General features: G+C 41.0%; 4 protein-coding genes and 1 long non-coding RNA gene across 14 annotated transcripts in view; 3 read left to right on the top strand and 2 right to left on the bottom strand.

Moving 5' to 3' along the window:
• The first annotated feature begins 1,628 nt into the window (after positions 1–1,628).
• Positions 1,629–4,807, top strand: LOC105275912 (MAP/microtubule affinity-regulating kinase 4). The gene is made up of 7 exons (XM_026973816.1): positions 1,629–1,680; positions 2,217–2,391; positions 2,579–2,891; positions 3,337–3,440; positions 3,534–3,647; positions 3,731–3,911; positions 4,005–4,807. The coding sequence occupies exons 1-7, from the start codon at positions 1,629–1,631 to the stop codon at positions 4,125–4,127; spliced, it is 1,062 nt and encodes a 353-aa protein (XP_026829617.1). The 3' UTR covers positions 4,128–4,807.
• Positions 4,808–7,788: 2,981 nt separating this feature from the next.
• Positions 7,789–10,072, top strand: LOC105275878 (adenosine monophosphate-protein transferase Fic). Its single transcript, XM_011333051.3, has 4 exons — positions 7,789–8,106; positions 8,262–8,937; positions 9,085–9,291; positions 9,386–10,072. Exons 1-4 carry the CDS (start codon positions 7,914–7,916, stop codon positions 9,744–9,746), a joined length of 1,437 nt encoding a protein of 478 aa, XP_011331353.1. The 5' UTR covers positions 7,789–7,913; the 3' UTR covers positions 9,747–10,072.
• LOC113562900 lies at positions 9,794–10,546 on the bottom strand. Its single transcript, XR_003407229.1, has 2 exons — positions 10,460–10,546; positions 9,794–10,293 (listed from the first exon to the last, which is right to left on the bottom strand). It is a non-coding gene; the product is annotated as an uncharacterized LOC113562900 (long non-coding RNA).
• A 157-nt stretch (positions 10,547–10,703) lies between these two features.
• On the top strand, positions 10,704–15,854 carry LOC105275879 (protein mothers against dpp). 3 transcript variants are annotated; one of them, XM_011333052.3, is made up of 3 exons: positions 10,704–11,202; positions 12,334–13,665; positions 13,805–15,835. In XM_011333052.3, exons 2-3 carry the CDS (start codon positions 12,416–12,418, stop codon positions 13,962–13,964), a joined length of 1,410 nt encoding a protein of 469 aa, XP_011331354.1. In that variant the 5' UTR covers positions 10,704–11,202; positions 12,334–12,415; the 3' UTR covers positions 13,965–15,835. The 3 variants fall into 3 exon arrangements, with proteins under 3 accessions (XP_011331354.1, XP_011331355.1, XP_019886100.1); XM_011333053.2 differs by lacking the exon at positions 10,704–11,202 and adding an exon at positions 11,209–11,585 and having other exon boundaries at positions 13,805–15,854; XM_020030541.2 differs by lacking the exon at positions 10,704–11,202 and having other exon boundaries at positions 11,209–13,665; positions 13,805–15,854.
• A 4,398-nt stretch (positions 15,855–20,252) lies between these two features.
• The window catches only part of LOC105275881 (kinesin-like protein Klp10A), a 37,390-nt gene continuing 34,350 nt past the window's right edge, over positions 20,253–23,292 (bottom strand). For 7 of the 8 annotated variants that reach the window (XM_026973588.1, XM_020030540.2, XM_011333059.3 and 4 more), the window contains one exon: positions 20,253–23,268. In XM_026973588.1, coding sequence (XP_026829389.1) covers positions 23,111–23,268 — 158 coding nt within the window. In that variant the 3' untranslated portion in view covers positions 20,253–23,110. The remainder of the gene's footprint in view (positions 23,269–23,292) is intronic. The other variant, XM_026973584.1, reaches the window with a different exon arrangement.

Raw genomic sequence — 23,292 nt, 5'->3', positions numbered from 1 at the left:
TCGAGAAATGACTTGGAGGAACCATCTGTCGCTTCGTTGCACCACGTTTTGGCTTCGGGCGAATATCTTAGACGCGAGCGTTCGTTCACGGGGTTCAAACAATTCGAAATTCGGGCGAAAGGTGATCAGCAACCAGGAACAGAGAAAGAAACGTGCTGCAGAGAAATGTTCTAGATCTCGCTAACGAGTAACGACCCCGGCGAGCTCGCCTCGCATCCTGCGACGTATTAACTTCGCCGCGGGCACGTGTTCCGAGGAGCGAGTCCTCTTTTATTACTTATTAGCGACACCCAAAGCGCATGCTGACTCCTCTCTTCTTCTCTCTTTTACTCTTCCTCTCGCATCGCACACGGCGATGCGATTTTAATGATGCGTTTCAAGGTCCCAAGGTCTCTGCCACGGATAAGCTACAGGGCCGTTGCCGCCTGATACCGAGTGACAGCCAGGCCTTTGAAGAAATCATCACTAGTATCGATTCCTAATCGGAGAATATTCAACGAACGCGTCGCCTACGTTTGCGTACAGGATGTTACAGAATTAACGCCACTTTCTTCACATCTCTATAGATTCTCTGGTAAATTTGGAGATTCCTCTTCAACCTTGCTACTACCAAACATTTTAAGAGAAGAAAGCATCTGTCACAAAAACCAGAGCCTAATCGATCTCGCAAAGAAATTAGCATTTCTTGCGCGATTGATCTTCAATAGAGAACGTCTTTCGAGAAAATGTGGTATAAGTTTTGCTAACTAAATCCAGATGAGATGCATCGCTGGGTTTTGTTCGAGGGGAAGGCTCGCACTTCGGTTCCACGCTGACGTCTCGTCAAGGGTACACGAGATCGAGAAACGAGGGAACCCGACACCATCGAGAGGCCGAGACGTTGTCGTGCCGACGAAACGACAATTTGCAAGGTCCGCGCGAGCCGCGCTCGTAGACGGCGATACGAGCAACGAGACCTTCGCGCGATGGTCAGGGCCACGGGGTTCTTGCGCCGAGAGCGTTAATCTCGCGTACGCGCTACGTGATCGCGCAAACTGCACACGCGTATGCCTACGGACGTCGTGCACTCGCCCGTGCATACGATCCGGACTCTTTCTCGTACACCTGTGCAATCTCCGTCTGTGTAATAGATACTCTATCGAGATTGCGCTAGATTTCGAAAACTCATAATCGAGAGAGCGATAAAACGACATAGCGTACAAAAATATCATGTAACATTCAATTTCGATAACATTTTCTTTGACCTTCTGCTTCTTTGAGTAGAATATTATAGCATCGTTATTTTATATATCATAACTAACAACGAATAGTGATTACCTCATTCCAAATAAATTAAATTTAAAAGAAGTTAAGAATAAGCTTTCTAGAACTTTTTCTAAAGAAAAGTCGATTTCATATTTATTCAAATATCTATCATCGAAGTTAAAGTAAATTGGCTCTAAATAGTAAATTTTCGCTATCAAATATAAATGTTATTCACTTTTAACTCGACGTAACGACACTTTAAAATATTTTATTTTTAAAGTGCTGATTTATTTCTTGATTCTCTCAGGATCTCTTTCTTTGAAACTAAACGTATCTTCCAACCTATCAAAAGACGCTTGTGTTTCTGTTGCAGGGATCTCAAAATGGAGAACATCGTGCTGCAAGACGAGCGCAAGGAACAGATCAAGATAGTGGGTGAGGGGCAGACGTGTGTACATGGACGTTGGTGTATCGAGCGGGAGACGAGGGAACGTTGTGGTCGCGGTGATTGCAGCAATCGCCATCGATCGAATCGCGTAGATTCGCGTGCACCGCGAAAATCGCAACTGCAATGTTCCCTGTCGCGTGACGCTCGATTTTCGAGCGTGAAATCAGATCCACCTGAGATCGACGAAAATTCGCATAAAAAATTGCACCCGCGATAAATTGCACTCTCTCATTCTGGACGTGATTTATATAATTACGGCGGGAAACATAATGCTCATTATTCTTAACGAACCTGCAACTGCTATCGTGTATGCGAGAGCAAATTTGATCCCAATGCAGATATTTTTGCGAAAATATCGAATTGAACGTGATATACTTTGCGATTTTATATATCTTTCGTATCTCTTTTCTACTCGTAAAAATAAATATCAAGGTTGATTCTCGGTAAAATGTTTAGACAGTGTGACATAGTTATTGTACAATTCATAAATTTCATAACAGCTGAAGATTGTACTTTTTCTAAGAAGCACTCACCAGTTCGATGACAGATGTCTTTCATGATTTCGTAGATTTCGGACTCAGCAATATTTACGCCAGCGACGATCCTCTGCGAACGCACTGTGGATCTCCGGAGTATGCTGCGCCGGAGCTTTTCGTCGTAGGTAAACGATATGGACCGGAAGTAGACTTATGGAGTCTGTAAGTAAACGCATATTTGCAGGTTTCATTAAATATTTTCCAAAGAAATTTAACTAAAGAAAAACCTTCAACCGAAATCAGAAACAACTTTGAGCTATTCCACGTTTTACTGCTTTAATTATTACTCAATGTCAGCGAATATATTTTAAAGCTCAACATTTAACTTATGCAACAATGTGACCAACAGAGGAGTCGTATTATACGGGATGACCATCGGTCGACTTCCATTTCTGTGTCCTCGCGACGAGTGGACGTCGTTGGAGGAACGTCGACGGAAGCTGATGATCCAGATCAACAGGGGCTTGACGTCGATTCAAGAGAAAGCCATGTGCCAAACGTCCAAAGAGTGCAGGAACTTGATAAACCGCCTGCTCGTTCCATCAGCTCGCGAGAGGATCACCATTCGAGAGATCCTTGACCATCCGTGGATCCTTGCGTCGTCGAAGAGCAATCTTCACCTTTGCTCCGAAGACGACTTGAACGTCTCCGATCATCTCATGGTAATATATATAGGATATTCTAAAGCCCGTATTTTCTTAGGTGTAAAATTCGAAAAATATGTAAAGAGAAGAAAGAAAACATGATTGTGTTTTCTAATTTTCAATTTTTTAATTTATTGTGAAAAAATTAGTTTTTAGAGTTATACTTTGATGCATATTTCAATATAGATAAGGATCTTGTCTAAAAGTACAAGTTAAAAATATTTCCGTCTCTTTTGAAATATTCAAAATCTTGATTTCTTCTTGATATTCATAATAATAAACAATTTTACAATTTTAACGAATCGATACATCTCTTACTGCCACGCTCGCATTATTGTATAATAAATTTTTAACTTTAATTGATTGCGTAATTTGCGGATTTTTGATCGATCTTAAAACATGCACTAATTAGTAACGCCATCCAAAATGCCGTGCAAGGTGATTGCATCGTTGATTATTATAGATAGTAAACGAGATTGCGACGGCGATGCGAACTACCGTAGCTGCTGTCGAGGCTGAAATAATAAAACGAAAGTACGGGGAAATCGGTGGCATGTATAATATCAAGTAAGAGGAACAGACTGACGTGGCAGACTTTTCAGGAAGGTGTTTCATGTTATAATTACTCATATCTATACCTGTATCTTTTATTTTTAATAGGGTACATAAATTGTATCAAACAGCCAGCGCTGCTGCTTATCAGTTAGCATCACAATTTCTTCGAAATTCTACGCGTCGAACTAAAAATGCATCGTCGTTGGCCATGACAATCAAGTGATTAAATGCATCAAGCATGATTCAAATAAGATACAATTTACGTGATTTATTCATATATTATTTCATTATCTTTTTTGCAGAGCCGCCAAAGATAATCTTCGGAATCGCACATCCACGAATTCTGATAATAACGGCCACATAATCATCATGAAACGCGGACAGATGCAAGATCAATTGATAAAAAAATCTTTACCACGCAATTCCACGACATGGCAACACCACTCTGAACACGGAAATCACTGTTCCGAACGAAAAACTTCAGTAAATATCTTTTCTTCATCTTATCTCTCTACTTTTAACGATAAAATTAAAGTAATTTTCTTCAATTATTATTATTAATGTCTCGTATTTCAGGGAATTTATCATGATACATTTATCATGAATAATACTGCATCCTTATCGCGTCAGCAACATCATGCGTCACAAATCACGAAAAATCAAGGCGAAAGGATCTCGGATTGGCGATTGTGCAAGTAAGGAAAACTTAATTTTTGCAATAAACAAACTAATTATTTTATGTATTATGAATAGAGACAAGACACATCAGGCGAGGAACTCTACTTGTTACACTAATCCCAAAAAAACGGGAAAAAATGGAGATTTCTTTGAGAGCCGTGTAGCGAACTGCGAGGTAGCTCCTAGTTCTTCGATTTTGCGAACCTACTCGCGTGTTAGTAGCGAAAGCGTGCCTGCTCCGCGAGTTAAAGTAAGAATACAAAGTTTTTAACGGAGATAATACGCTCGGAAAAATTACGTTAATGAAACAAATGCACTGTGATTGCGCAACTTATAAATATTAAAATTAATTTATGCAATGTTGCTTATTGCATATATCATATTTTTTCAAAAGGAGAGTTTTCATAAAAAGATTCTCATTCCACCATGGCGATATCGAGTTGGAAGTGCAAGGACTAGAAGGGATACATGAAACTAAAGACATAATTTCGGAACGACTGGACGTAATGGCAATGCATTACACTCTGATGACTGTAATGCAACGAAGATAAGCTTGTTGGGATTGAAAATTTATTTCGTTCAATCTCTTACTTTAATATCGCAAGTTTTATCATCTACTATCAACTGAAAGAGAAATCTCGGCGATATAACCTAAATTAAAATTAAATTGCATTAAGGGGGGAACCTGCTTTAGAACGTTGAAAATAAGGTATAATTTTACGAATTTTTTTTTGAGAAACTATACAGCGGATCATTATAAAACTTTGATGCATTTATTAGTACATGTTTAAAGATAAAAAAAATTATTTTTTTATTTGAATATATCGCCTGTAGAGGTCGTCCTGGAGGCATCTTAGTGCAGCCGGCATTGCAAATTGGCGAGCATTCTCCTGCCTCCAAATTTCATCCAAACTGAAAAATTGAAATATTTTCTCGTTATTTATGAATTCCCATCGTCGATGAACCTTTAATATTCATAAAAACATTAAGTTAAACAATTACTTTTGCATGAAAAAGTTTAACAACTTTGCCTAAAAATCGTACTTTTGTGTTCTAAGCTACACCATTTTGGCACTTTTCAACTTTTTTCTGCTCTCTTTGGTTCATCGACGATGGGAATTCATAAATAACGAGAACACATTTCAATTTTTCAGTTTAGACGAAATTTGGAGGCAGGAGAATGCTCACCAATTTGCAATGCCGGCGACGCGGCTGCACTAAGATTTCTCCAGGACGACCTCTATAGGCGATATATTCAAATCAAAAAATAATTTTCTTTATCTTTAAACATGTATTAATAAATGCATCAAAGTTTTATAATGATCCGCTGTATAGTTTCTCCAAAAACAATTCGTAAAATATACCTTATTTTCAGCGTTCTAAAGCAGGCTCCCCCCTTAAGTGAAAAATTCTGCATCATTTTTTATATACCATTATTCGTATGTAATACGATACATACATATGTACGATAATTCGTGCCTATAATAAATTCGCATTAGCACTGATGACATAATAATTAATTATAATTATAAGAATTAAATATTAAATATAATTTGAAGTAAATCTAGCGTACGATTAACATCGACATGGATGATTAATACCTGAGATTAATCCAGTCCGACGCAATCGCCGATCGATGCTGTACTTTCCAATGTTAAGTAACGGCCATCTTGAATAGATCCGCGTACCGGCTTTCGCCTTGCCCGACTCCCGTTCGCGAATATAATGCAAAACGTGCCTGTCGCCGCGCACCATATTCAATCTATGAAGGAATACGTATGAACTTCAATGTATTTAGGTATGCGACTGCGTGCAGTTGCTATATTTCACATTACCAAGCATATATACTTACTCTCGGACGGACGAAGATACAGGACGAGCGCGGCCAACGGGTAGAATGGCGGAGTGAAGTGGGGAGGAGACGCAAAATATTTCTTTTTAAATTGTTAGTTGGTAACGATTCGGAAGTCCGATATTAGAATTAAAATTCTTTCCACGATAATATTAAGAGAGATATTACATGCATTTTTAATTGAAAGTTGAGATATTCAAAAGTGGACGCGCGGAACGGCGGAACTTGGAAGCGCTAGGGTACGTTCCATTTAGCGCTCGCATCGTCCATCTCTTTCATTGTCCAATGAGCGACGAAGACAGAGTGGCGCTCACGTCGGGCGTCGCTAAATGGAACTTCCGTAGAACGACTGAACTAGAAAGGCTCACGGATTTACGTGTGTGAAGTTAGCCCCGCACTTTTTGAATTTCATCTTTTTCTTGATTGTGCTGAACTGTGCTACGTTTGTGCCATATTGTGCCGCAAACCGCAGTTCAATATCTCAAACCGTTTTCGAAAAGAAATAAAAAATGAAAAATTTGGTAGCCCCGCACTTTTCGAATTTTGAATTTTCATTAATTGTGCTGCATTGTGCTCCGTTTGTGCTGTATTGTGCCGCAAACCGCAGTTCAATATCTCAAACAGTTTTCGAAAAAAAAATAAGATGAAAAATTTGGTAGCCCCGCACTTTTTCGCTATTAAGCTCAAATTTTTTTTCCAAATTGGCGTTGACTTGTGCCGTGTTGTGCCGTTGGAAAAACTTGAATATTTCATTCCGTTTCGATAAAAAAAATTCATAAAGATAGATTAAAAAAACATAAAATCACATTGCAAGGCAAATATATATAATTTCTGCGAGTTGTGCTGAGTTGTATTACTCATTCTCTACGAGAGACATGCATAAAAATCGGAAATTAATTTGAGAGTCGATAATTATTAATGAAAAAGGGGTGGGGGTGAATAAAAAATTTGACATTTTCGAATTTTTTCCACTTGTGCCGGATTGTGCTAGAGTAGCACAACTTTTTCAAGTGACAAAATTTCCTCAGACCGCTAGATATCGTAGTATAGAGAAAGTTAGGACTGAAGTGTAACGGTTTTTTAGGAATAGAAAATTTCAAACTCTTATAACTTACGAACGGCGAACGATAATCGAATTCTGCGAGTTGTGCTGGATGTGCTACTCAAAATCTACGAAACACATGCATAAGAAGCGTGGATTATCGTGAAGATTAGTCAAAGTTATCCAAAAAATGGTGAGGGCGAAATAAAAATTTGACATTTTCGAATTTTTTTCGGTTGTACCAGATTGCGATCGACGAGCACAACAACTTTTTTCTAATGACACAATTTCGTCAGATTACTGGATTTTGCAAAACAGTCGCTGATAGGAACTTAGGGTTTAGGAATAGAAAAATGCAAAACTCCGTACCGTCCAAACCATGGTACATAATCGAATTTAGTAAATTGTGCTGAATTATGCTAGTCGAGAAAAATGAACGACTATCGAAAGTAGTAGGTAAAATGGAAAGAGATTGACAAAAAAAGTCAGCAAAATTCGAAAAGTGCGGGGCCACCAAATTTTTCGTTTTTTATTTTTTTTCGAAAACGGTTTGAGATATTGAACTGCGGTTTGCGACACAATATGGCACAAACGTAGCACGATTCAGCGCAATCAAGAAAAAGATGAAATTCAAAAAGTGCGGGGCTAACTTCACACACGTCACGGATTTACAGAGCGGAAAGCGCGCGCGATTGAATCTAGGGAATTCTCGAGCAGCTGTGCGTGCACGCCTCAGCCAATCGGGATGAACCACATGGATGTGTCTAGTGACGCACGCCGCGCTTCGTGTGACGAGCGCGTCATGATGCGTTTCGTCACCCGAGCGTATATGTGCGGCGCGTGCGGTAAGAATGTCACGGTGCCTCGTCGAAAGTAAGATCCGTGAGAAGAGAAGCGGCCGACGCGGGGAAAGATGCTGTCGCTGTCCTGTTACGTGCGGTACGCAAGGACCGTTCACGTGAGTGCTAGACGCAAGGATGCCTTGACGGACGAAATGACACCGAACCGCCTGACCGTCTCTCTCGTCTTCGTTTCTGGGATCGCGGTCGCCGTCATCGGCACGCTGCTGTCTCAGTACCTACGTGGCTTGTCTACCGATTTCACAGGTGAGCGAGCATCGTTAACAGCGCCGGTTACTCCGGACGTGTAATTGTAACGTCGCTCGCTGCGATAACATTCGCGAACGACGCGTCACACTTTGATCGTTGATGAAACAATTGAGCAAATAATTAATAATAATCGAGTTTGAATTCGTTTCCAGGACAGGAATCTCGTCACGTGTTTGTGCCGCTACCTTCGGAGGGAATCTTAAACGTGTACGATGACAATACACTCAACGTCGCGTTGGGCACAAAACTGGACCAGCTGGAGAACCAGGTGGAGAACAGTGCGACGTCGGTGATGGAGGCGTTGATGTCCCTGCACATGGCGCTGGAGATGAAACTGTCCGGCAAGCAGAGGAGGGCTGTGAAACTGTTTCAACACGCGATGGCGTTGGCGCCTTGTCATCCGGACGTTCTGAATCGCTACGGCGAGTTCTTGGAGCACACTCAGAACGACATAATCAAGGCGAATGAGTTTTACGTGCGTGCTCTGACGTACGAGCCGAATCACGAGGGTGCTCTGATGAACAGTCAGAGGACGGCGCGCGTGGTCGAGGAGCTCGACAGGAAGATGCTGAGGCGCATTGATGAGAAGAGGGACGCACTGTCGACGATACCTGACAACAACGCCGCATTGATACGCGCCAAGAAGGAGGCTTACTTCCAACATATCTATCACACAGTTGGGATCGAAGGGAACACCATGAACCTGGCGCAAACAAGAGCCATAGTGGAGACGCGTACCGCAGTCGCTGGCAAGAGCATCGACGAGCACAATGAGATCCTTGGATTAGACGCCGCCATGAAGTACATCAATGCGACCTTGGTCAATAGGTAAGTGGGTAAATAGGTTCATCGCTGATTCGATGAAGAATAATATATTAAATATCAAAACGTTTCCCTGGTCTTCGGCTGCAAAAATCCACTTTACGATCCCTTATCACGTGATGCGCTGACACAGTATAAATATACGTTTCTCAGGGTAGGGTCCATTTCCATCAAAGATATACTGGAGATACACAGACGCGTGCTAGGACACGTGGATCCTGTTGAAGGCGGCCAGTTTCGTCTGACTCAAGTGTACGTTGGCGGCCACATACCTCCAGGGCCGGACGACATACACTATCTGATGGAGGAGTTCGCGTTGTGGCTGAACAGCGAGCGAGCCATCAGGATGCATCCAGTGAGGTGAGCGAGGCGCTCCTCACGCGTTCCTTTCTAAAATACTTTAATTCTTCAAATGAAAATGATTAATTGACGAGTCATTCAATCTTCTTCGTAGGTACGCAGCTCTCGCGCACTACAAATTAGTACACATACATCCGTTCGCCGACGGGAACGGCAGGACGTCCCGCCTGCTCATGAACATGATCCTCATGCAAGCCGGCTACCCGCCGGTCATCATCCACAAGCAGCACCGTCACGAGTACTACGAGAATTTGCAGCTGGCGAACGACGGCGACGTGAGGCCGTTCGTGAGGTTCATAGCCGAGTGCACGGAGCAGACGTTGGATCTGTTCCTGTGGGCGACCAGCAAGTTCTCCCGACAAGTTCCCGCCCTGAGCCAAGAGACTCTGTTCACCGGAAAGCACAACACGATCGTCCTGGAGGACAAGAGCGGCGAGATACAGGAAAATGATTGAATGGGAATTGCTGTCTGTCGGGATCTGAAGTATTTTTCAAGACCAAAGAGAATCAAACGTTATTTATTATTCCATATCACTATTGACTGCGATTTTTGAATGGAGGTTGAAGTACGTAAGCGAGTGCGTTAGCCGTCTGCCTTGAAGATTGAAGTGCTTGATCGAATCTGTCCAATTTGATGGTGCATTTTAATGCATTTGCTCTGCGCTTGTGACGTGCAATCGGCGCAAATGCCACGTGTAGACTGCCGATTAATGTTTTCGTGGTCTGTGTAAATATGGATCTTCCATCATGTTTTTAATATATAATATTGGTATATTGCCAATGAATTAAAAATTGTATATATATTATAGATATTCGTGATATTAATTTAAAACTAAATAATGTAATAATTATATTGATTACAGCAAAATAAAAAGAATCATCTCCCCAAATAAAGCGAAATCTTGATGGAAAATTCCGTACTGGATGTTCGATTGGCCGAGAGACATTTGCATCACGTCTGTACGTCTACGTAAATTCATGTTCGGCGATTTTAAATCGTATCTGAAAATGTAGATCAATTTGCGTTTCTCGTTTAATCGGATTTTTCAGTCTATACATATATATATAGACTGAAAGAGTAAACTATATATATATATATATATGTATATATATAGTTTACTCTTTCCAATCAGTCTGACAGAAACGACAATCGAATAAATCTACCAACAGCAATTTTTCTCCCGTGCGATTACATTTTTTTTTACATTTCATCGATCGCAATTCGGCACGCGCGAGAGTGCGATCAATCTGCGACGTACTCCGTTTGGAGTAAACATGGCGGCTCTGACGCACCCGCTCTCCTAGTAACTTTGCGCGTTGCAAACTGCAATCAGGCGGCTGCGTGCGGTTCCGTCGCTCCGCTCTGTATTACTCTGTAATCCACCGAGGCGAGTAAACACTCGCCGTAGTGTCGCCGTGCGCGACGAGGGACGTACGCGCGCCGAACATCGGAGTCCGCGGCATCGGGTGTCGTTCACGGGACCGGGGAGGCGGGACGTCGAGCGCTCGAACTCGCGCGAGTCGCGACGGAGTGGCTGCCTGTCAAAGTGCGATCAGCAGTGCCGTCGGAAAAGCCGTCGCGCTTCTCCGTCGCTGTCGATCATCCGCGATTAGCGCTTAGCGCAGCAGGGTAACCATCGACACGAGAGGGAAACCAGAGCGGAGCCGCGTACCGCCGCGCGAAATTCGGCCGCCCGGTGCGGTTGTCGTGCGCTCGCAGAATCGACGACGCCGACGACGTGGGACGCCCCGCGCGCAGCGGCCTGCAGTCGAACAGCAAATCGATAACCCCGCGGGCGCTTTTTGCTTGGGCGAGAGATCGTAATGGCGAGAGCGTGGCGTCGAGGGCGATAGGCGGGCAGGAGTGGGAGACCGTGGTAAAAACAATGCTGAATCGCCTGGGAGGCGCGCGTAAGTGAACGAATATCCGAATGGAAGCGCGTATCGCGCGCGCGGTGCACTCGCGTGCCGATTCGAGGAAGGGTGTAGTCTGTGTGTGCTTCCGGTGTGCGTCAGTTTTTCTGCCGCGGCGGTTTGCCGCTCGGCGATCTCCTCTCGGACGAGAGCGCTCGCGCCGTGTAGCGCAATTAACCTCGTACGCGATGTAACACTTGTCGGACCGTCTTGTCTGCTTGCCTCCACTTGCGTCAGAGAGAGAGAGAGAGATTCGCCCGTTCTACGTACATCTGTAAAACAAATTGTTTAACAAATGAGTATTGATAGTTTAGCAACGGCTTTGATTAACAGATGTGACGTGACGTGACGTGATGTGAAGCTTCTGTCTCAAAAATGCTGTACGTTTTTTCAGTTTTGTGCTCCCGTTGATTTCGATAAATTGTACTGCTTTGTATTCACGTTTCATTAAAATTTACAATTTAAAAAAATTAGATTTACACCAATTGTGCCTATGTGTGTGTATACGTGCGTGCATGTATGTGTGTGCGCGCGCGCGCGAATAATATATTTTCTAAACGTCACGAGACTTTCCCCCGTCAAAACTCGCAATCTCCATTTTAAAAAAGACTCGAAATTTATGGGATTTTGTTCTCTTTGTCCAGCGAGTTGACGCAGTAGTGGGAGGAGACATGCCAAAACTCACATATTCCTGTAAAAATAGCATCACAAAAATTCGAATTGGCGACCGACGACCGCATCCGGATCCGCGCTTTTATGCAGTATTGTTACTACTATGTAGTAAAGAATGTTGTGAAGGTTTTATATTTTCTAAAAATTCGTTTGCTCAGCGGAGAGAGATGATAAATTTCTGAACTAGAGCAATATATAGAGTAATGTCTCGTTTTGGCAAAATATTTTTCTAATTAATATACATTTCTGTCTATTTCGTAATTTAGAATGAACGTGTAAAATATTAAATAAACGTTTGTATGTACAGAAATATATAATTTTTCTCAAGAATTGCAAAAATGATTAATGAATAACTTTGAAAAGCAATGATTAAAATTGTGTGTCCACATGCTGCTTTTATTACATATTTATAACATGAGCTCATAATCATTTCGAATGATTTATGTATGATTTCAGATTGCTGACGACAATTACTCCTCGTAGACGTGAAAGAGAATATTTTAGATAGCCAACATTTTTAATTAATACCCCTTCAAACATGGATGATGAGGAAGGAGCTTCGAGTTCTGGACCCATGTCCTCGTTGAATAGTCTCTTTTCGTTCACCAGTCCCGCCGTGAAGAAACTGCTCGGTTGGAAGCAGGGAGACGAAGAAGAGAAATGGGCGGAGAAGGCAGTGGACTCGCTAGTGAAAAAATTGAAGAAGCGCAAGGGCGCGATCGAGGAACTCGAACGTGCACTGAGCTGTCCAGGAACGCCAAGTAAATGCGTGACGATTCCGAGAAGCTTAGATGGCAGGCTACAGGTGTCGCATCGCAAAGGCTTGCCGCACGTAATATATTGTCGAGTCTGGCGATGGCCGGACCTGCAGTCGCATCACGAGCTGAAACCTCTGGAGTTGTGTCAGTATCCATTTTCTGCCAAGCAGAAAGAGGTCTGCATCAATCCTTACCACTACAAGAGAGTGGAGAGTCCAGTGCTGCCTCCGGTATTGGTTCCTAGACACTCCGAGTTCGCTCCCGGGCATTCTCTGTTGCCATTTCAGCAGTTGGCCGATCCGAGCATGCCACACAACGTGTCCTACTCGTCGAGCGGCTTCAACGCCAGCACCACGGGCGGCGTGAATCCGACGTCGCCCATATCCTCCGTCGGCTCCGTGCCAAGCCCAGGTAGCGCGACGCTACCGAACCCGCAGAGCCCGTACGGCACTAATGGATTGCCGGAGACGCCGCCGCCGGCGTATTCCCCGCCTGAAGACGGCTCGCAAGCCGGACAAACCCCGTCGTCGGACTCGGTTCCGATGGACACGAGCGCGCCCATCGAGGGAGCCACTCCCGTCTGTTACCAAGAGCCACCCTATTGGGCCTCGATCGCCTACTACGAGCTGAACTGCCGAGTGGGCGAGGTGTTCCACTGTCAGTCGCATTCGGTGATCATCGACGGCTTTACAAATCCGAGCAACAATTCTGATCGCTTCTGCCTCGGGCAGCTGTCTAACGTGAACCGCAATTCCACCATAGAGAACACGAGGCGGCACATTGGAAAGGGGGTGCATCTGTACTACGTCGGCGGAGAAGTCTACGCGGAATGCCTGTCGGACTCGGCGATATTCGTGCAATCTAGAAATTGCAATCATCATCACGGCTTCCATCCCAGTACGGTTTGTAAGATTCCACCAGGATGCTCGTTGAAGATATTCAACAATCAAGAGTTCGCCCAGCTTCTCTCGCAGAGCGTGAATCACGGTTTCGAGGCTGTCTACGAGTTAACGAAGATGTGCACCATCAGGTAACTTGATGACACACTTGATGTAGATCCTTGCAATAAAAATTAAGCACAAGATATATAATTCTTAACATAACTCGTGCGATTATTCTGTATTTTATATTAGAAATTTAGTAAATTTACGTGTTTTCGTTGCTTACAGAATGTCTTTCGTGAAAGGCTGGGGAGCCGAGTATCACAGGCAGGACGTTACGTCGACTCCTTGTTGGATAGAAGCACACTTGCATGGACCTTTACAATGGTTAGATAAAGTGTTAACGCAAATGGGCCCGCCCCACAACGCCATAAGTTCTGTGTCATAAATAATATGCACGTACGTCACAACGACATTTATTAACGAAAATAGGACAGTTAATCTCGATGCACTTTAAGAGTTTAGAAATATTTGGTCGTGGTACCGCAAACCTGAGACTTATGTAGACTGTATTCAGATGACGCAGTCACAGCTATATGTTACTCTATGTTATATTATACCGATATTAGAATCATGTTTTACGAGAAAATGAGAATATAAAAACGAAAAGAAAAGTAACGATGTAACTTGTGGAAAAAAGAAATATATAGAACATTGCGAGAAGTAACGCGAAATACTTACCAGTGATCTCTGGGAACTGTCGCGATTGCAGGAAGTGTACATTACAGACGCTGTAAAACTCCGGTTATTAATAAATAGGGAAGGAATTTATTACATAGAGATAATAACGGCATACGTGTAAAAAGGAAAGAAATATTTTTCAAATCTATGCATCCAGTCGTAATAGTTTATTTTATATGGACTTATATTACGCGGAGACATTTGCCAGTGGATGTGCTAGAAATCTTTAAGACAATTTTAGAACATTTACGCGATGAGATGATAAAAAGTAAAAAAACGATTACAGCTGCTTGACAAAGAAAGAAAAAGAAAAGATAGATATTCTTTGATCCACTCGATTAGGAATAATCTAACGCTCGTGTCTGCTAAGTTACGTGTGTACTTTAAAATATATTTACGTCTTATGTAGATCTATTCAGATTTAACGTTAAAGTACGATCCATGATGTAGCGCGCGGTTACATTGCTAAACGATCTATATTTTTTTTTATGTTGGACGCCGATCTCACGTTGACTACCGGAAGTTAACTGCGTCCGATGACACATTGAAACACGTCAAGCTCGGTAATCCGTAGAAAGATCTTGATGATTCACGGCTTGCTCCATTTCTATGTAAATTACATTGTACTCTTCGATTATAGTATCATCATGCACCAATTCAGTCGCTTTCCGTATTACAATTCCTGAACAACAGTACACGATTGTTTTTCATATTTATAACACGTAAGACGAATAACGTTCGTGTTATAAATGTACTGTGAGCCTATATTACGTGCCGTTGTACATATTCTATATTGGGAATTGTCAATACATGCGTGTGTATACCAGTGTATGTGTAATGAAAGAAGTCATCTGTACGTTAGTAAGTTTATACGTTACTTTTACCAGCTGATTGGAGTTGATCTTGAGATTACGTTTGTTACTTTTTTACATTACAAAAAAAGGTGCCAAAAAAGAACGGAATATTCGCATAATACGTTTAATTTACGCACTGTGATATTTTATCGGAGAAACGCGATTCTTTTATTGTTGCCCGATCACACACGTTCCCGAGCTCTGAAACTCGGAGCGTCTCGAAAGTACGCCGATGCCTTTGAGTGTCTTAGCCTCGGATATTAACACACAGTGCCTAATAATTCTAGACAATACCATCCTTTTTTTCACTGCCGTTTGCTGTCACTTGTTTGCCGATGTGCCTAACTGTGATTCTTTGCTATTCAATTTGGCAGATTTGCGATTCGGTGATAAACGAAAGGAACTATATATGAAGAAACAACACGTCGTGTTAATTGCAATTGTGTGATAAACAAAAGAAAGTACTAAGGGATAAGATATTCGATTAATTACGATTAAGTGATAAACGAGAGAAAGTGCAAAAGACTAAAAAAGTGTAACTTATAATTGGATCATGTTAAATGATATAATACGTGTGCGACGAAAGATTGTAACTTCATACTTCAAGTCGAGTATAGGACGCTGATTTGGTACAAACGTCGATAGAACGTTACCTTATTCCACATTGCACGTCGTACAATTGCGCTAATTGCATAAGTAATGGAGACAATAATCGACGATTACAACAAAAAAAAAGCGTAAAATGTAAAATATGTTCAGCCCGTTCTAGCTAAGAAAACTTATTGTCTGATACAATGGTAATTGTATTGGGTCGAATTTTGCAGGAAGGAATATTCTGCATCCGAAGAATTAAAGCATAAACTTAGAAAAAAAGATAGCGTGCGGTTTTTTATTCCTTTCTGCAGGATGTGATCCGATTTTGCCCGGGATTTTCATATATATATATATATATATATATATATATATATATATATATATCCACGACTTAATAGAAGTCTCAGTAGCGATCACTCTGCATCATTGTACGCGTCGATGAACCATTGAAAGGCGAACCTGGTCGGAATGGAGTTACGAGATTTTTTCAGCACGACAAGCTCCGTCACGTTTGAAACGAGCACGATGCATTACTGTAAAATGTACGTCAGTACGTGTATATATATATATATATATGAATAGTTTCCCATATGCAGGATTATACTTACAACTATTACATTTCACGTTCTCATCGGTCTTCATTTTCTTTTCAACTGAATCATTACGGATTACTCGCGAAGCCCGTTTGCAAAGCATCTTGCCCGATCCTTGAAGCCCAATCTTCGAAATAAAAAGCGCGTTTCTTCTCGAAACCGGCGAAAATCCCGCCGCAAACTTGACGCTCTCGAAGATTGACGAAACTTGGACTTTATTGCGTGCCGCCTAAGTTCGTGCCTTGGAAGTCTTTTATATTACATTAGTTATGTAAGGTATGATATTATGCCACGTTATACGCGAATTTTTGAAAATGTACAATAACAAAACTGGGTGAACATGTTATGCCCGAAAACGCATAGAGAGATATTCATAGGTATCCTTGACATTTGTAAAATAAATGTACAGCTTCATATTTTGCGGCGTAGGATATCCCCTACGAATGATGTCACACAATATAATTGCACGTTAGCGTCAGGCGTAATTACCTGATCCTGAGCTTCATATGATCTGATAATTCGATGTGATCGTGCGTGTATCAGGTTTCGAGTTGAAGCTACTTTGAAAATTGTCGTGCCTTGGATAAACATAAAAAGAACTGAGCGCCTACAATGTATAGGGAGAGAATGCAGCGAACAAGTGGTCAACCGATCGGAAGCCTAAACATGAATTGAACATCCAATAATTATATATCAACGTGTAATAAATATATTTGATTCCAGTCATCTCCCCAAATTCACTGATTGGTTTATCGTATATAGAAATTAAGTTCTGCCATTATTAGTTTTATAATGCAAATCGTTTTTGCGACACCTTCAGAAGCCCATTTATCGGTTCTGACCAGAACGCTCGGTTCCTTTTATAAAGAAGTCTTTGTTACATGTATTACATAAATCGTAATGTAGATGCCGTATATGTGTACGAGCGGACGGACGATTGAAGTGCTTTGCGGGAGCGCTTTGGAAACGGGCTCGCGATATTTCGCGCACCAGTGACTGTAAATATAAATGTCGTTAGCCGTACAAAAGCACGCCTTCGGTATCCATTCCACGTTATGTACCGTTAGAGAAGATAACTGCGGTTTTTTCCCCCGTCGCGCACGCGGTTTCTCGGTACGCTCATGTGGCTGCATCGTGTTCGGAGCTATCAGCGACGACGACGTAGGCACACGAGCCTCCGCTATCTGTACAGCCACCTCCTCTGCGAAAGAATGATATTTCACATTTTACATAGGACGTAGCTATCGTAAGACTATACAGAGTTAACGCATTAGCTGCCAAGCACGGCGTGTAATAACGTTTTATTTCCTTGCCGCACGTTTTCCTTTTCCTCTCTTCTGTGGCAAAAAAGACATGTACAGAACTTTAATCGTATATATATATATAATAGTATATATATATATATATATACAGGGTGTTTCCTAAGTAAGTAGACAAACTTAAGGAGGATATTCCTTGGCTTATTTTAAGAAGAAAAGGTCATATAAACATATGTCCTAAACTGCTTTGTTTTCCAAAAAAAAGTACATCACTGTTTTCATTCACTTTTCGTTTATTATAGAATAGTTTGTGTTATTGCAAATGAAACAAACGAAAAACAATAGTAACCAAAAAGAAAAATTATAACGAAAAAGAAAATAGTAACTAAAAAGAAAAATAATAACATCACAGTAACTGCTGAAAATGTCCACCTGCAGCCATGATACACGCCTCAACTCTCCTTTCCATTGATTGACGTACACGCTCAAAAATAAAAAAGCAGTTTAGGACATATGTTTATATGATCTTTTCTTCTTAAAATAAGCCAAGGAATATCCTCCTTAAGTTTGTCTACTTACTTAGGAAACACCCTGTATATGTATATGATGTAGTGCAAATAAATGATAGCGTTCGTGTTATATGTGATGTGTTACGCAGTAAGGAATCGACTCTTGTCGAGAAACTAATACGAATCACCCGGTCGAATCTAGTTGAATCCAGTTGAACAGATCGCGTATGCAAAGTGTGCTCCATTACTGCGGAAAATATTGAGATGTCAAAATACGTTCCGGTATTGATCGTCAAAAACATCCTGCGAGCCGATAAAGAACTTCGTCATGGCACGAGGTGTGTCCGAGGCGAACTTTTTCCTGGCAGGATATGCGCGTCCACGGGACGCTGAGAATTAGAATAAACTTATCGCGACCGGCTGTACATTGTTCGATATGTAAACTTATCGGCACGGTCGCGTTTACATGCCTTCACCTCTATGCTGTCTACACACATGCATTTCTGGTAATCGTTGTCTTGTGCAGCTCTACCGAGTACGAAATAAAAATTAATGCCTACCTGTGTATCTATGTGCAATTAAATACGATGTACTCGTTCCACAATTGTGTGTTGGACGATCCATTCTTTCCTGAATCCCATCAGATGTATCACGTCATCGAAACGATACACGGAATTCTTTTAATGATACACGAAAGGCGGACCAGATTAAATAAAAAAAAAAAGATTAATATCTGTAGCAATAATATAAATTTGCATGATATATTATTTAAAAATTAGAAACTATTGGGTTGTTCGGAAAGTTATTTCGTTTTTTCAAGGAAAAATGAAAGGCGGTTTTTTCATATTTAGAATAAATTTTATTCAGTGATGTGTTGGCCATTTTGTTCCACTACCTTTCGCCATCTTTCTGGCAACTTTATGATTCCACGCTCATAGAAGTCCTTCTCCTTATTGACAAAAAATTGAAGCAAGTGATTTTTGACGCCTTCATTTGAATCGAAGTTTACATTGTTCAAAGAATTTTGTAGAGACCGGAACAAATGGTAATCGGATGGTGCCAGATCAGGAGAGTATGGTGGGTGTGGTAGCACATCCCATCCAAGCTGTAAAAGCTTCTGGCGAGTGACCAAACTTGTGTGTGGTCTGGCATTGTCGTGATGGAATACGACACCTTTCCTATTAGTCAATTCCGGTCGCTTCTGCTTGATGGCAGCATCCAATTCATCCAGCTGACGACAATACACTTTCGAATCAATCGTCTGGTTGCTTGGTAGTAGCTCGAAAAATACGATTCCCTTCCAATACCACCATACAGAAAGCATGATCTTCTTTTGATGAATATCTGCCTTGGATGTCGATTGAGCAGGTTCATCTTGCCTGGACCATGATCGTTTTCGCTTAACATTGTTGTAAACAATCCATTTTTCATCTCCAGTTATGATTCGCTTCAAAAATGGTTCATTTTCTTCACGTTTCAACGATGAATCGCAGATGGTAATGCGTCGAATCAAGTCAATTTCCTTGAAATTGTGTGGAACCCAAATATCGAGCTTTGAAACGAATCCAAGGCGTTTCAAATGATCGTAAACGGTCGAATTCGATAAATTTAACTTTTCAGCAATTTCGCGTGTTGTTATGCGACGGTTTGCATCCACCAGAGCCTTTATTTTCCGTCATCAGCTTTAATTGGCCGACCTGAACGTGGTGCATCTTTCAAATCGAAATTTCCAGTACGAAATTTCGAAAACCAATTCTGACACTGACGTTCACTCAATACATCTTCTTCGTACACGGCACACAATTTTGTTCTCGCTTGCACTGCATTTTACCCTTTCGGTAGTAAAAAAGCAAAATATTACGAAAATGCTCACTTTGATTTTCCATGTTTGATGTGATGCCAAACAAAAATTACTTGACAGATCGCAACACAATAAGATACTAAATGACGTCTGAAATGTCAGTTGTCAAAATATAAAACGAATTTGCCCCGTTAAGTATCGAGGAACGCGACTAACGACATCTCTTTGTGAAAAACGAAATTACTTTCCGAACAACCCAATAGAAAATCAGAAAATTAGAGAAATAGATAATTACCGGGGGAAACTTAATGTCTCGCTCGTAACGTGCGTATTATCCTCCCTCAACTTTATTGAAATACACTCAAGATGAAGGGCGTGATGTAACTTTCGTTTTTCAATCTGATTTATTTCATCATAAAGTCATAAAGCAACAACGTGACACCTCTCATACATATCGAAAATCTTTCTGTGCACATCGAATTAGAGTAGTTCAGAGAGCGACTACTAAGTACGACATACAAGGAGGACAGATGCCCGAGGGTCGGGGCTACGTGTCGTGTTTAATTTACTCGTCTCCTTCCGCATAAATTATTCGATTATAAAAAATAAGAAATATATTAACATCCTTCGATTACGTCAAGCTCCATCTATCACGCCACTACTTATTAAAAAAATACTATGTTCGAGATGATGAAATGCGATATTTTGTAGTCCACGGAAAATTCGACCAATCATAAAATCTTGAAGATGGAATTACTCGTATGCCTGAACCGCAGCATAACTGCCGAAAAACGTGTAATGTCGATTAGAAGATACATGCTTAGCAGTCATCGAGGAACATTACGATAGATATCTAACGAAAAATATGAACTTTCCCGATGAACGAAGCCTAGTACATTCGCACAAGAATCAGGCTTTATAATAAATATTTTATAAATATATTTCATAATACTAAATTAAATTAGTATGCCCTCGTGGCGGCAGATGTAATTATCTTGTCTACTTTTGATTTATAACAGCAATTTTAAACAATTTCTTTACACATCCTCGCGCTATATATATATATATATTTTATATAAATATATAAAATAGTCATATATATATATATATATATATATGACTATTTTATATATTTATATAAAAATCATGTACCTCGTCAACACAGAAATATCAATCCTCCGTTATCCTCACCTTCCTCATCCGAGCATTATCTTACTAATTTACCACTAAGCTTCCAGATCAAGTAACTTCTTGCGTAGAGCGATTCTAACGTTTACAAAATCGAGCATGATTGTTAGCGATGATTGTTAGCTCGCGAGTAAACGTGCGAGGATTTCACGCGACAGGAACGGCCGCTTAGAATTAAATCTTGCAACGAAGATAAGTCGAGATATGCGAGATATGATATATTACTCTTCTTAACTCTCTATGGTGCATATGGTGTATCCGATTTCGATGTGATGTACTTCTTTGTCATTAATATAGTGATAAGATCTTTGTCCAATTACTTATATATGAAACAAAGTCAGCCTACATAAATAATCGCAAATATGATAGATGCTTCTACTGAATTGCAGCAAATTGTGCTTGAGATAAACACTGATTGTAGACGCTCTAATTCGTTTCTAAAATTTCTTTAAAAAATTTTTCTATATTTTTGGTCAAGATATATTATTTTCTCCCTGTCCCAGAATTAAAAAATTAATATTTATACACTTTATTATTGTGTTGCACCACACATCAATCTCGTGATGTATTTTATAAGATTATAGGAAATATATAAGAAATGGGAAGCTGCAAGATACTATTACTTTGTAGCTTACGCGAAACAAAGCTTAATCCCTTTCGTTGAAAGGAATATGTCCATAGAGCGTTAAGTTTGTAAAGTTCAGTCCAGCAACTCTTGAGCAAAATTAACGGTTTTCCATTGGACGTATTCACAATCAAGCTTAACACACATGGTTTTTATCGCACGCTTTGCGATGATGCGATTCAGTAGAGTAAGGAAGAAAACACAGGAGTATGCGTTTGACAAATCAAATGAAAATTTTAATCTCATATCTTTAATAACGTAAAAAAAAAAGAGGACTGTTTGATGCCGTCGACGATATTAATACTAAGAAACTCGGACATCCGTACTGGACGAGCGCCGCCGTGCAGTTTCTTACGAGCTAAAGAGTTACATTTTTTTTCTCGAAATCAGTCGTTATTTGGTTTACGAGAATGTCGATCGCTACGCGCGCACGTGTATATGTGTATGTGTATTTATGTGTATGCGCTCGTAATTGCGTATGCGTGTGTGAACGAGGCATACAAAGTATCGTCGGTGATATACGCATCTCCATTTCTTCTGGTAAATCGGCTTACTAAGGCTTTTCTTCCATCCGATATTATAGACTGGGTCCCACGTAATAATACACTAGCATTCTACAGACTAAAGATGGGTGTTAACTGATTTCGCGGCTTGCGCATTATCGTTCTCGCGGTGGTGCTTTGCATTTCGAACACAAGTACAACGCGACGACTTAAAATTTCCACAGTAATCCTGAATGCGGTCCGAAAAACCTGTAAGAGTCACTCAAGAACTCCTTTTATCCCGAAGATCCTAGAAAATTTTTTGTTTTTTCGAGTCGCACTCAGGACTACTGTGGAAATTTTAAGTCGTCGCGTTGCACTACGTGCATTGTTTGTCCGTCGGCATTAAAAATTTTCTATGTTTCTCCGGGCTAAAAGAAGACACGAAATTCAAATTAAAAAATTCCTCGGTGATTCTTGCGAGCTTCGCGACAAATGAATGCATAAAGACAAGAGCTTCCCGAACTTGTGAATTCTTAAGCGATTACTTTTATTATGCTGTATAGTCACACTTCGACTTTCTTATATATATATATTTTTCCTTGCGGAGTCCACCACTTAACTCTGTCGTTTCGCTATGGAGAAACCGTTCGAGAAGGATCGTTATATAATACACAGGATCGCTAAGGTAAGTTCTTTTCTTTTCACGAGTCGAGCTCCTTCGCTCCCTTGTTGACGACGCTTCGCAGCAATTTTTTAAAGGCAAGACAAAGTGTTTTGTTACATTTTGCATTTATAGGACTGCTTTATGTCGCACTAGTGTCATGTATGTTTGCTATTTGCGCGCTTGTAATCAGAGATTGAGACACACATAAAAAGCGGACTTTCCTCACAGGTGATAAATTATTTTTGTCTTTTTTGTTATTTCGCGTTCGCGCTAAAATATCCTTAATTGTACCGCGTTGTGACGTTGCGCATCCGGGTCATCTTCTGACTGATCTGCTCCTCCTGCAAGAGCTGCCCACGGAACTGGCTGACTTGGTCGAGCGCGGCATTCAGGGTGTCACGTTGCTGTATTAACAGCTGCTCCCACTTTTGGGCATATGCTGTAACAGATAACACGCACACCC

Source organism: Ooceraea biroi, chromosome 11 (genome assembly GCF_003672135.1).
Source record: "Ooceraea biroi isolate clonal line C1 chromosome 11, Obir_v5.4, whole genome shotgun sequence".
NCBI classification, from domain to species: Eukaryota; Metazoa; Arthropoda; class Insecta; order Hymenoptera; family Formicidae; genus Ooceraea; species Ooceraea biroi.
The sequence above is the reverse complement of the archived record's forward strand: the minus strand, read 5'-3'. Positions and strand labels throughout refer to the sequence as shown.

Coding starts and splice junctions, on each gene's coding strand:
- LOC105275912 (XM_026973816.1), top strand. CDS start 1,629: ATGGAGAACATCGTGCTGCAAGACGAGCGCAAGGAACAGATCAAGATA. Junction 2,892..3,336: donor ACGTCTCCGATCATCTCATG/GTAATATATATA, acceptor TGATTATTATAG/ATAGTAAACGAGATTGCGAC. Junction 3,912..4,004: donor GTTCCGAACGAAAAACTTCA/GTAAATATCTTT, acceptor CTCGTATTTCAG/GGAATTTATCATGATACATT.
- LOC105275878 (XM_011333051.3), top strand. CDS start 7,914: ATGCTGTCGCTGTCCTGTTACGTGCGGTACGCAAGGACCGTTCACGTG. Junction 8,938..9,084: donor AATGCGACCTTGGTCAATAG/GTAAGTGGGTAA, acceptor TACGTTTCTCAG/GGTAGGGTCCATTTCCATCA. Junction 9,292..9,385: donor ATCAGGATGCATCCAGTGAG/GTGAGCGAGGCG, acceptor TCTTCTTCGTAG/GTACGCAGCTCTCGCGCACT.
- LOC105275879 (XM_011333053.2), top strand. CDS start 12,416: ATGGATGATGAGGAAGGAGCTTCGAGTTCTGGACCCATGTCCTCGTTG. Junction 13,666..13,804: donor ACGAAGATGTGCACCATCAG/GTAACTTGATGA, acceptor CGTTGCTTACAG/AATGTCTTTCGTGAAAGGCT.